Source organism: Terrapene carolina, unplaced genomic scaffold, assembly GCF_002925995.2.
Source record: "Terrapene carolina triunguis isolate 2854851 unplaced genomic scaffold, T_m_triunguis-2.0 Scaffold66, whole genome shotgun sequence".
Classification (NCBI taxonomy): domain Eukaryota; kingdom Metazoa; phylum Chordata; order Testudines; family Emydidae; genus Terrapene; species Terrapene triunguis.
In genome coordinates this window covers 72,292-84,597 of record NW_020664417.1, presented here as the reverse complement: position 1 = coordinate 84,597, position 12,306 = coordinate 72,292, and the positions used below count along the sequence as shown (strand labels likewise).

General features: G+C 38.3%; 1 protein-coding gene across 1 annotated transcript in view; it reads left to right on the top strand.

The window, feature by feature from the left end:
• Positions 1 to 12,306, top strand: part of CAMK2D (calcium/calmodulin dependent protein kinase II delta) — a gene marked incomplete at its 3' end in the record, with an annotated part of 242,535 nt that overhangs the window by 161,339 nt on the left and 68,890 nt on the right. The window contains exons 7-9 of the mRNA XM_029910700.1: positions 5,233 to 5,335; positions 10,421 to 10,504; positions 11,490 to 11,584. Of these exons, the coding sequence (XP_029766560.1) occupies positions 5,233 to 5,335; positions 10,421 to 10,504; positions 11,490 to 11,584 (282 nt within the window). The remainder of the gene's footprint in view (positions 1 to 5,232; positions 5,336 to 10,420; positions 10,505 to 11,489; positions 11,585 to 12,306) is intronic.

Below are 12,306 nucleotides of genomic sequence, written 5' to 3'. Positions count from 1 at the left end.
AATAACGGGTTCCCCTTAAAAAGGAAATAAAAAGGTGGCATCTTTATAGGCAAGGCAGTTGTAGGTCTCACCCCATCCTTCGTTTGAGCACACTCACTCTCTGTCTCTGTTTCCCCCATACTGCCAATTCCCTTTCTCTTTGGTCAGGGAATTTTATTATAGGGAGGTGGAATTTCCTTTCCAGATTGGGGTTTCCCATCACCAGTGATAGAGCCAGGATCAGAACATTGTCTTCCCTCTCCTCATCTCTCACCCCCTAGGAAAGAGCTGTGTAGTTACTTTATTTATAGATTTCCTTAATGTTACGCTAGATAAATCTAAGGGGTTGTAATGCAGGAAAACAGGAATCAGAAAACCTAGAGGATGTGGTGGATTCCAAAAGCACAGACAGCATCCCCCATTTTGCTCTTATGGAACTCCCATATTTCATATATATTACAATGCCAAATCTCTGTCCAGTCTACAAATCCTTCTCAGCATTGTATAACACATGTCTCAGTCAGCACCAGCTTTAAATGAAAGGATATGAAATTTGACCATATGCTTTAAAGATGCCTGTTCCCACTGTATATACTGTACAATCCACCGCTAAAGAAACTGGAGTGTAGCTATATACACTGAGAGGTTAAGGAATGGTTTGATGTACCATTCATAGGTTCATATAAAGTGACATTTTCTTCAGAGATGCATGAAAAAAGAATGATCCCTTATGTAACCCAACTACGCTCTCTCCACCCCAGCCCACTCGTGGATTTTTTTATTTTGGCAAATCCTGAATTAATTGGAAGCAGTAGAGAGACTTTGTTCCTATCACACTTTAGTGCTTAATTTTGAAATAATTTCATTTTCAAGATGAAAACTCAAGGAAATTGAAAATCAGCCCCCTTCGGCCCACATGGAAGTGACACAGAGAAGGGAATACATTCCAGGGCCATGTTCAGTTTTCCACAACTCTCTCCACACAAGGATCTGGCGAAACTCCAGCAAGAAGACTCGGAGAAGCTACTTAGAACTGGAGCGGCAAGAGGCCAGGCATCTGGGGGAATGGTCTTGGGTTTGGAGGTAGCTTTTCCTCAAACCCTGTCCGTATCCTGACAGCATGCTTGCAAAATGTCCTTTCCCATTTGGTGTGAGAGGGATAATCTGGCTTAATTTTAGGGAAGTATACATATATTTCTAGCTCTTTTTTAATGCAATTGAGCAGCTAGAAATGAAGATGTGATCTGGCACCATATGACCACCAGGAAGTGCTCCATGGAACACTGTTTGGGAACCTTAGTGTATTGGAATGGGTCTAGAACCCAATCCAGAAAAAACTATCTCATAGGATTTTTAAAATTGCTCGTAGAAACACTTACTAGTGGCTGCCTTCTTTCACATAGTTCACAACACTCTTGCATGTAGAAATTTCAAGATCTAAGTTACATTGGCTCTGGCAATCAGCAGCAATGTTTCTCTTGAGAATCTAAGATGATTAACAATCCCCACAGACTCCCCTTGTGAAAAAAATAATCGAGATCAGGCTCCAGATATATTAAAACCCACACAAAACCTTTCTGAATAAAGACGTTTCCACACACAATCTATAAACTCAGCTCTGTGTTAATTTAGTTACAAGTAACTTTTAAAATCATCACTGCTTTTCTACATGCATGACTGCAGCCAAACTTTCTTAGTGCAGAGTGCAACTTTTTGATCCAGACTGATTTGTTAGTTTCATGGATGATACACAAAATTATGCTGTAAAATATCCCAGTTCCTCTCCAGTTTTGCACATACACTTTAGTCATTTGAAGTTCATGCATGATAAATATCTAGTGTGTTTCTTGTTATCCTGACCTGGCAGCTGCATGTTCTTTAAGGGCATAGTCCCACACTATTACTGCCTGGAAGGCTGTTGATCTTATCATAGGAGTAAATGTGCTTCTTCTTTTTTTATTGAAACATACTTATTATCTTATGACAATGGTATTTGCTTACAGTACTTTAATCCCATTTAATAAGAAGATTACAGATTTCTAATTGTATTTGGGGGGGGGAGACTGATACCATTTCACAATGTGATCCCATTCAAAATAGGGTATGTGCGTGACGAATTAGGACTTGTGTAAAGTAACAGAGGGTCCTGTGGCACCTTTAAGACTAACAGAAGTATTGGGAGCATAAGCTTTCGTGGGTAAGAACCTCACTTCTTCAGATGCACCTTTAAGACTAACAGAAGTATTGGGAGCATAAGCTTTCGTGGGTAAGAACCTCACTTCTTCAGATGCATCTGAAGAAGTGAGGTTCTTACCCATGAAAGCTTATGCTCCCAATACTTCTGTTAGTCTTAAAGGTGCCACAGGACCCTCTGTTACTTTTTACAGATTCAGACTAACACGGCTACCCCTCTGATATTAGGACTTGTGTGTGTCAACTGTTAGTGTATGAAATTTCACTGTGTTGGATTGTTGAAGATCACAAACAAATAGGACCATCCATTGCTTTAAGTGGTTTACATAAGCAGTGCTTTCCAGGAAGTAATTACTGCAAATTTCTCTCTGTCTGATTGAAAACCTGTAAGAATGTTAGCTATACAGTGAAATAGGTATGAGGAAATGACAGACAGGGTGACATTGTTTATATTAATATTTATAAAATATATCAAAGTTAAAGAAACATTTTAAATTATTTTTTTAAATATTGGGGGTACTGTGTTTTAAATAGATGGAAATAATTCAAGTGAAAAATAGATTACATTTTATTCTGGGAAACTTTAATCTTTATTCTAAATAAATGTCACCAATTATGTATTGACTGTGTGTATGTCATGTTTTTTAACATAATAATTTGGAAGATCTAGCATATGTGAGGTGAACGATTAGATGACTTTCACATATCTCTTTTGAAAGCATTTCCAAAACAAATGGGTGGGGGGCAACCCTGCTGAAGAACTACAGTTATATTATAGTTTTCATTATTACTAGACCAGTTTTCATATAATTCCAACCCCTTGTTTTAAATGCTTAGTAATAGCTTAAAAATGACTAATTCCTTTTGGACTGAATTTCCATGTTTGGTCTCAACCCAAAGTTGATTTTTTGGGGGGATAGAGAGAAGATGAGAAGTCAAGGAAGTTTCATTCAGCCATTTTTAAATTCAGTGAAGGTGAAAAAATACTTAATACTTTTGATTAAACCTTTTTAGATACAGCTACCGCAAAAATAGCAAGGAAAAAATAAAAAGAAAAACCTGTTGATGTAAATAGCATTTAATTAATAGTTAATTCTTTGCTAGGTTTTTGATTAATAAAAGTTTTGTGTGACAAGGAAAAAATAAACTTCTGAACAAGATTTTAGAAGAAGCTAGTAAGAAACCATTATTATTTATCGTCATTATCATCATCACTGCAATGCCTAAAGGTCCTATCCACATTAGGGTCCTTTTGTGCTAGGCACTGTACAGACATACAGGCGAGTCTCATTTTACGTGGGGGCTCCGTTCCGCAGTTAGCGCGTAAAGCGAAAACCGCATATAGTCAAAATTACATTGAGTTGAATGGCAGGCGAAATCGCCCGCACTACAGGTACAGTATTAAAATTGTTATTTTTCCCTTTTTTTTCTTTTTTTGCCGACCGCGTAAAGCTGAAATCGTGCATGTTAAATGCGCGTAAGATGCGACAGACCTGTATACTAAAAGACAGTCTCTACCCCAAAAGGCTTACAGCCTTAGACCCTGATCTTGCAAACATTTATTAACCTTAAGCATGTGTATAGTCCCACTGAAACTGATGAAGTTGCTCACATGCTTAAAATAAAGCTTGCAGTGAAGACTTGGCAGCATTGGGGCCTCACTTTAAGACAAGATGTAATGATTTGGTGCACTATTTTTAACATCCCTGCACAAGAGATGCTTCAGGTAATTAGTGAGATAAATTTGCAGGAGGGAGATTGTAACTCAAGTAAACATAGGGCATGTCCTCTTTTTTAAAGAAAATGTTTTAATATTGGGGGGAGGGGGGAGAAAATGCCAGGGGAAGAATATTGGGTCCTACAGTTAATGTCTCAGCTATATTTTTTCTGAATTCTACAATATTCTGCAAATTCTAAAAAAAGTTAACTTTGATCTAGCAGCCTTATCTTTGCAAAGATTGATGTCCTATATATTCTAAGGGGTGTATTTAACAGCATACACAGACATATTTTAAATTAAACACTATTTGGAATGCTAACTTTTGCATTTCCTTAGCTTCTATTTTAAATATGTAAAGTTAATGTTGCATTTGAATTCACATTAGAAACAAAGCCAAGTTACCTTCCTTACAAAATACCTAATCAAAATACTTTAAGCAGTGCAGAATTTTTTCCAGTTTCTTCTGAAACTCATAATCAATTATTAATAGTGTTCTATCTAAGTTAATGATAATTGCCAATAGTAGTAGATATACCTATACAAAAAGACTCTCTCAGATTCAGAGTACAGCAATTGTTCAAAAACATTTATTTGGTTAAAAATAGTCATTTTTTGCTGTTGCCTAGAATCTAACTTGTAATTGAAAGTGATGACAAATAGCAACAACACTAACAGTAGCTATTATTACTGTCCTTGCTGTTGCTATTTCTGGTAACACAGACCCTGTGTGAGGCACTGTGCAAACACAGAGGGTACTGTCCTCATGCTGAAAAGATTGCACTATATAGTCTATTTAATATTCATTCTCTAAATATGTATATAAAATCATGACTCTTACTGTTATTACTATCTGATGCAAAGCACATTTATAATGTTGCTGCAGATAATATACTGATTCTGCATGCAGATCAGACCCAATCTATATTTTTTCCTGCAGCATTTTTGTAGGTAAATTGTGATTGCTAGCTTTGTGTCACAAAGGCAGGTGCCAAACACTTATTTGATCACACAGGTCCCCATAATCTCTTCAGTAGGTCTACACATTTCCTTTAGTCTGGCTGTCATGCAGAATTGGGAAGGCCATTTGCAGGCCAGGGGGTCCTTTAGAAGCAGGAATGAAATGCATAGGTTTCTGTAGTATTCAGGGGAAAATGCATGTTTTTTTCTTCATTCTATAAGATAGTTTTGTACTTTTCAGTATTGCCTGTCATTGAATGCTGTACTGGAAAATGTAAATAGTGAAAAAAGTTAATTACAATGTGTTCTCATCTCATTTCCCTTCTCTCCCCCCCCCCCCCCCTTTGCTCTCTCTCTCTCTCTCTCTCTCTCTCTGAATAAAGCCTGAGAACTTACTTTTAGCTAGCAAATCCAAGGGAGCAGCTGTAAAATTGGCAGACTTCGGATTGGCTATAGAAGTTCAAGGAGAACAACAGGCTTGGTTTGGTAAGCGAGCCTTCTTTTATTTTTTGTTTATTGTTTGATCTCACATTTCTGCCCATCCTCCCAACCCTTCCTGTTCCCACCCTAATAATAATAATGGACAGTCATACATAGTAGAGTTGAATATGTAGTGGTTGGCTATTTTGTTTGTACTGTAATTCAGTTTCTACATCTTACTTCTCTTTGGGCTTTTTTCTGCACAGTGTTGAGTATCCTGAATTCTTATTACCTCAGCAGAGTCTGGGGACTCTAAAACTCAGTGGGTAAAATTGCTAAAAACTCAGTGGGTAAAATTTTTTAAAGCGCTTATGTGACATAGGAGCCTAAGTCCCATTTGCAGATGTCACTTAGGGACTAAGAAGCCTAAGTCCCATTGACTTTCAGTAAGAGACACAAAGATATATTGAAGGGTGAAGTCAAATGCATCCATTATGACTTCAAAAAGAGAAATTTCTTCCTTCGTCATCTCCTAAACCCTCCTCCCCCCCCACTCCCTTGAGAAGGAAGATATACACTGTCAGATTGTACCCTCTAGATGCAAGAAGGGGTCAGGCAGAGCTCTTTACGCACATTCTGAGGACCATGGTAAGGGTAGTAAGTAGACCCAAAGTGTGTGTGGGGGGGAATAGGATTGCTAGGGGTAGGGGACACACATTTTCCCCTTCGCGCTTCAGAAAAGATAATACAGCCCCCAGATAACTAATGAATCAGTTCATCCAGGCCTGATTTAACATAGAAAACATCTGCAGATTGCAAATTCATTATTGTCATTATCTGAAGGTCAAAATAAATAAAAGCGAGAAAAAGAGTTTATTCTCTGTTTTTAAAAAAAATACTAAGGTATGTATGAATAAGGTGTATGTAATTCAACAGATGTCAAGCATAAGGCAAAAATAATTGGGACCCCAAAGGAACAATATAGCACAAAATGTTTGTAGCAGATACCCATTCACATGTACAGTAGCTGGAAAACTATGTTTAAAAATGAAATAAAAAACCCGGAGTTTGCTGTCAAAGCATAAGAATAACAGAACAAAAGCAGCAGGTTAGCCATGCTGAGTGTCTGAAAATTGGGTACATATGTACACATTTGTGCATAACAGCATCCTTATTAACTAGTCCAGTGTTTTAAATCCCGCTCTGTTTTATAGTGGATTTCTATAATCCAGAAGACAGAGTTGCATTGGAGACCTAATTATCACCATATAACTGAAAAAGCCAGCACAACAGGATTTGGTCAAAAATAATACAGAATGAAGTTGGTGTGTATTAATGGAGAAAACAGCTGGCAAATCAGGAAAAAATTAATTGGGGTGAGCTTTAATCCTGAGATTTTTTTTAAATGGTATTTCAGTATAGGGTGAATTCAGAAGAGTGCCCAGGATTTTGCAGTTCCTGTGGGTCTATGTAAAAATATCCTGCATTTGATCCTATGGAGCTGTGATGCATTTAAAGTAAATGTTCTGGGCTACAAGTAATTCAGCAGGGGCTGCCACACAAAACTTTAAGAAGGGTATAATGTAAGAAATTCTATACATTGTTGTGTAGGTTAGTGAAAAATGAACATTATTATGTAATTTAAAAATGAAACCAAAGTGGTAAGTGACCAAGGCCTCTGGTAGGAAAGCAGTAAGAATAGGATAGGCCCAGTATTACTCTTTAATCAAACAGCACTGTGATACTGTTGAAATTAGGGAAGGACAAAGTGGTTCTGAAATACAAAAAGAACCAATTCAGACCTTCACCCAACAGTTAAAAACTTCCTCATCTTGTTAAAGGAAGTGTGGGGGAGTTGTAGGGAAGATCACAAGGAGAGGGAAGAGAGTGTGAATGGATTTGTTTTCAAAATATCTTTGGTATGGATTCAGCTGTTAGCAGTGGAATGAGGAAAGTAGCATGTTGTAACAAAGCAGTTTTTATTTGTTTTTCTATTTGGGGACAAATGGTTCTGTGCCTGTTTTGGAGCCCTAATTTACTTCCCCCATCTCTTTCTAATGTTTTAAATCCCCACTTTTTCCAGCCGCAAAGCCCTTGCATAGTATATAATTTGGGCTTAATTTTCCATTGACTTTCATGGAGTTACTTTTGACTTACCCCGCTATGAGTTCAGAGTTAGGCCCTAGTCTGCTACTTATACTGGTAAAAGTCCAAAGCCCATGATGCAAGGATGGTTTGTTCAGGTATCTGCAAGGAAAATGCATGGATCATGCCTAATTAAAGGCAGTGTTGAATATTTGTACATAATGTATGAGCCTTTGGGATGGTTCTCTGAAGAACAGGAACAAGAAGCAGTTCCTCCTCATGCCTGTCAAGTGCCATTCTTCATAGGGTATGTCTACACTGCAATCGAAAGTGGGGGGATTGATTACAGCTCAGGTAAGCATACGCATGCCAGCTTTACTTTAGCAAACATGACTAAAAATAGCAGTGAAGCGGCAGCAGCACATGTTTCAGTGTGGGCTAGCAATGCAAATATGTACCCAGGGTTCTGGGCAGGCTTGTACAGCCCATGTTGAAGCCTATGCTGCTGTAGCTTCACTGCATTTTAGCCATGTTAGATTGATTAAAGCTAGCACAGGTGCATCTATCTAAGCTATAGTCACACCTTTGGTTTTAGTGTAGATCTACCCATAGCTAGCCCTACAATGAAGAACTTGAACTTGCATGCCCTGCATAGTAATAGCATGTTGAACTTTCTCTCTCTCCCCCCTTCCAGTGTAACTTTTGTTGTCTGGTGGATTTTCCAGCACTTAGTGACTCACAAATACTACTTATAGCTCTGAACCAATCAGGAGCTTTTTCTATGTATTATACTGTCCTGCAAAATTGTGTGAGGGACAAATTCTCTCCTGGCAGAGTTGCACTGAAGTTAGTGGATTTATGTCAGCAGAGAATATGGCCCAGAATATATTATATCCTGTTTGGAGAATACAAGATACTTTCCTGTTTTGCACATTTGTTAACCAAATAAGCTTCATTTCTGTGTAGCTGTTTGTAAAAAGCTTGGCAACGTTTTCCCAATACACTCCACCCCGATAGCAGGTGTTTAATCTACTGGAAACCCATCTTGTGTGCTCTGCTGACTCACTGAAGCAGGTGACTCATTACCCACCTTAAGGTCCATGGAAAGATCCTGTTAACTCATTGGGAGCTGGATTGAGCCCTAGTTGCACCTTGTCTTAAATTTAGGGTTACCATATTTCATTTTCCTCAAAAGAGGACACTGCTGAGGAGCGGGGTACAGTTGGGGGTGGGGGGGGGGATTGCTGGAAAGATTACCAGCTGAGGCTTTAGGCACAAAGACACTATTCAGTTAAATGGTCTTCTGGTCTTCGTAGGCCCTTGCATATCTTTTCAATTATATATAGATAGATAAAAATATGCTAGCCAAGTTTGCATAATACGTAACAGTCACCAAATCAATATTCTGGTCGTTCAGGCAGCCTTATAAGCAATAGTACTTCATGCCCATTGGCAAACAGGACAGATTCCACTAAAACTGTGTTTTAGAAAAAGTCTGAGATTATTCATCTCTCAAGGTGCCAGCATTCATTCATTCTATTCATCTATTACCTTCATTCATCTATAACTTTCATTTTTCCATAATGCTTGGCATGTTATAAGAAAAAGGGGGCAATAGATTATATTTGGTGTCTTCCATGCCTCCATTCTGTGTTTCTCCTAAAAGGACAACAACATTGTCTAGTATTTAAAGAATGAGGAGGAACTTGTAAATTCCATGAGCCAGATTCACTACTGAGTTTGGGCCAGCTTTTACCTGGAACATCCCTGGGGGAGCACAGGTGCGGTAGTAGAAAACTGCCACAATGTCACTTATATCAGAGGTGGCCTGTAAAGGGCCAGCACAATCTGAAAAATGAATAACAGAGTTTGGAAAGAGGCTACAGCCTGATTTGATTTCTACTGTGAGCAACCGCCACTATGATGCTCTGGTGGGAACAAAAACTTCTACTCCCCTCAGTGCATTTTTCAAAGGAGGGCAGTGGTAGTACCACAACCTGGCATTGACTGGGATGAATCCCCACATTGGGAGAAGGGGTTTGGACAACATTTTGTAATATACACTGATCTACACTAGTTTTCTAATTCTGGCCCTAGGTATTGATTATACATTGATAAAACTTTCCATGCGATCCAGCGGCATTTTATTCATGCAGTATTTTCACTTTTTAAATATGAACATGAGACTGTAGCTTTACTCTTACTGTATTCTGTTTGGACAATAAGTGCACTTGAAATACCACTGAAGTATAAAATATGTGATAACATTTGTAACAAATCTGTGTGGATATCAGTCTGATGATCCACAGAATGGATAGATGTCTGAAATTAAAGGATCCACAGGAGATGATTTGTGATTCCTAAATGAGCTCTACTGACATAATTTCTATAGTTTAGATCTATCTTATGCTATCTCTGATCAGTCTAATAACAACCAACCAGCAAAAATGTTCATATGATCATGTGGGTACACCTTTTTTCCCCCTCTCTGTAACGCACTTAGGGGCTAACTATGTCACTTAGGAGCTGGGCTGGATAAAATAGAAAAGATACTGCATTTCCAGGAAGACAGACAGGAAGATCTAGTAGATATTTCCCCTCTGTAACTTTTATGATTCTGTGACACTAAATAAATGCACCTGCTTGTCATTGCTGGAGGCCTACAATAGATATACTGTAGTACATAAACCATGAGCGTGTCTGCACTGAATCTTTTTGTGAAATCTCCTATTCTTGCTCTATCATCAGTGTAGCTCCACCAGTAGCAACAACGGTGGGATTGCAGATGTAGGCAGGGGGCCAATGTTATTTTTATTACCATACCTCTACACTGAACATGGTGGTGTCCTGTCTACACCGACACTCCCATTGTCACCTGCTACCTGATGAGCTGAGCTACAGGTGTCCGAAAGGTAGGAGATTTTAAAACTAAATATCTAATATAGACACAGTCCGTAGAAGAGGGTGTTATTTAAGAAATCCTTTGTTATACTGTATATACAGTTATGGAGAACACAACTGTCCTCATGACTGACTGGCTAACTCTCTCATCATGCTTTCTGACAGGTTTTGCTGGTACACCAGGATATCTTTCACCAGAGGTGTTACGAAAAGATCCCTATGGGAAGCCAGTGGACATGTGGGCATGTGGTAAGAAACAATTTTGAAGAACTATATTTAGCCCACTGCATTGTGATCTGTCAGTTAAGAGCCTCTGTTTAGTGTATTTCAGAGTTAATTTTAAATGTTTCTTCATCTCATATTTACCTTTTCAGTAGTTGTTTATTTGAACAGTAGTTATTATTTGAATGTTACAGTTAAGCAAATGTGCTGTCAGAGCACTCTTGACTCTGTCTACATTACAGGTGTAACCATGTCATAGAACCTAGCAACAGCACAATTTTTCCTTAACATCGTTACAAACACAGTTCCAGTTTGTATTAAAGACTGAGCCTTAATTATATTTCATTACCAAGCTAAACACCAATCTCTCTCCGTAGCCTTAGCCTCCTTTGAATTGCCCTAAAATCATATCGTAACCAGGTTAAGGGACAACCATTTTGTAACCTGGTTCTTTAACAGGTACTATTTGTAGCATAGACAGACTGATTGGGCCATATCTGTGAATGCACTTGTGTCTTGTAGTTATCACTAAACCACGGCCGAATAAATGACAGATAGGCTTGTCTACGGTAGACTCTTTTCTTAAAATTTCCATCATCTTTACCACCAGTGCATCTCCACTAATGAGAGCACTTACATTAGCAGGCTGGTTTTAATCTCTGTGTTGTCTAAGACTGTTCCGAGTAGGACTAGAGGATATATTCTTGTCTGTCTCTAAAGCTAACTAGACATTTCCAATGTGTCCCCCATAGTATCTAGGCACCATTTCCCCTGCACTCCCCATACTTTGTTCCAGGGTGTCATCATGAGAAATCTACAGCTGCCTCAGAGCATTGTCAGGATGTTTATTTTCCAACATCTGGAGGATTTCTATTCAGCTGTACTACCAAATAAGTCATTTACCTTATTTGTTTGTACCTGTTTTGTGCAGCCTTGAGGTATGATTCAGTTCATGTTCACTGGGCTAGTTTGCATGAATGGCTTAATTAGTGCTACTCTGGACTTCCTGCAGGTGTCATTCTCTATATCCTCCTTGTGGGATACCCTCCTTTCTGGGATGAAGACCAGCACAGACTCTATCAGCAGATCAAGGCTGGTGCTTATGACGTATGTATTATGAGCTACTCTTATAATTGTTTTTAATTACAGCTTTCAATATGATTTTGCTAGACTAAGAAGGGAGCGAAAACTAAGTAGGAATTAGTTCCTAAATATTTCTGTTTTTATCAGCATTTTTATGATCCACTCTTTTTATATGTGTAAACATTTCTTTGGCCTGTACACTATATAATATATACCATTACTCAATATATTTCTATCTACCTGTTTAAACAGTACCTATATTTCTACTACTGTGTGCCTTTGCCCACAATCCTACAACTGTTGCTTTTTAGGGGTGGTATTCAGAAAGCACAAGGTTTCTCTTTAAGCTGCTTCTTGTTACTGATTTTACATTTCAGTTAGATTAGTTACAGAGTATCACAGCTGTGATCTCAGTTGATTCACTTACACGTTTGCATGTGTGTGTCTGGCTGGGACAAATGTGTGCAAAAGGAGCCTTACAAATATGAGTACCTCCTACAGTATGTTTTTATCAAATTCCTTTACTGCTCAAAGTCTGAGTCTGGTAGTTACATTAGTCTAAAATCCTTTATGAATGTTGGTTACTTTTGCCTTGTTCAGATCTTCAGTAATATTTCTAAATTGACAAAACTTTAAACTCTTCAGAGTATCACTGCTACCAACCTAAATGACTTCTTCCTGTGCATTATCTTTCATAAAGTTGTAGCCTGCATAATGGTAGTGTCATAGAGCGCAGTTCTGCAAAC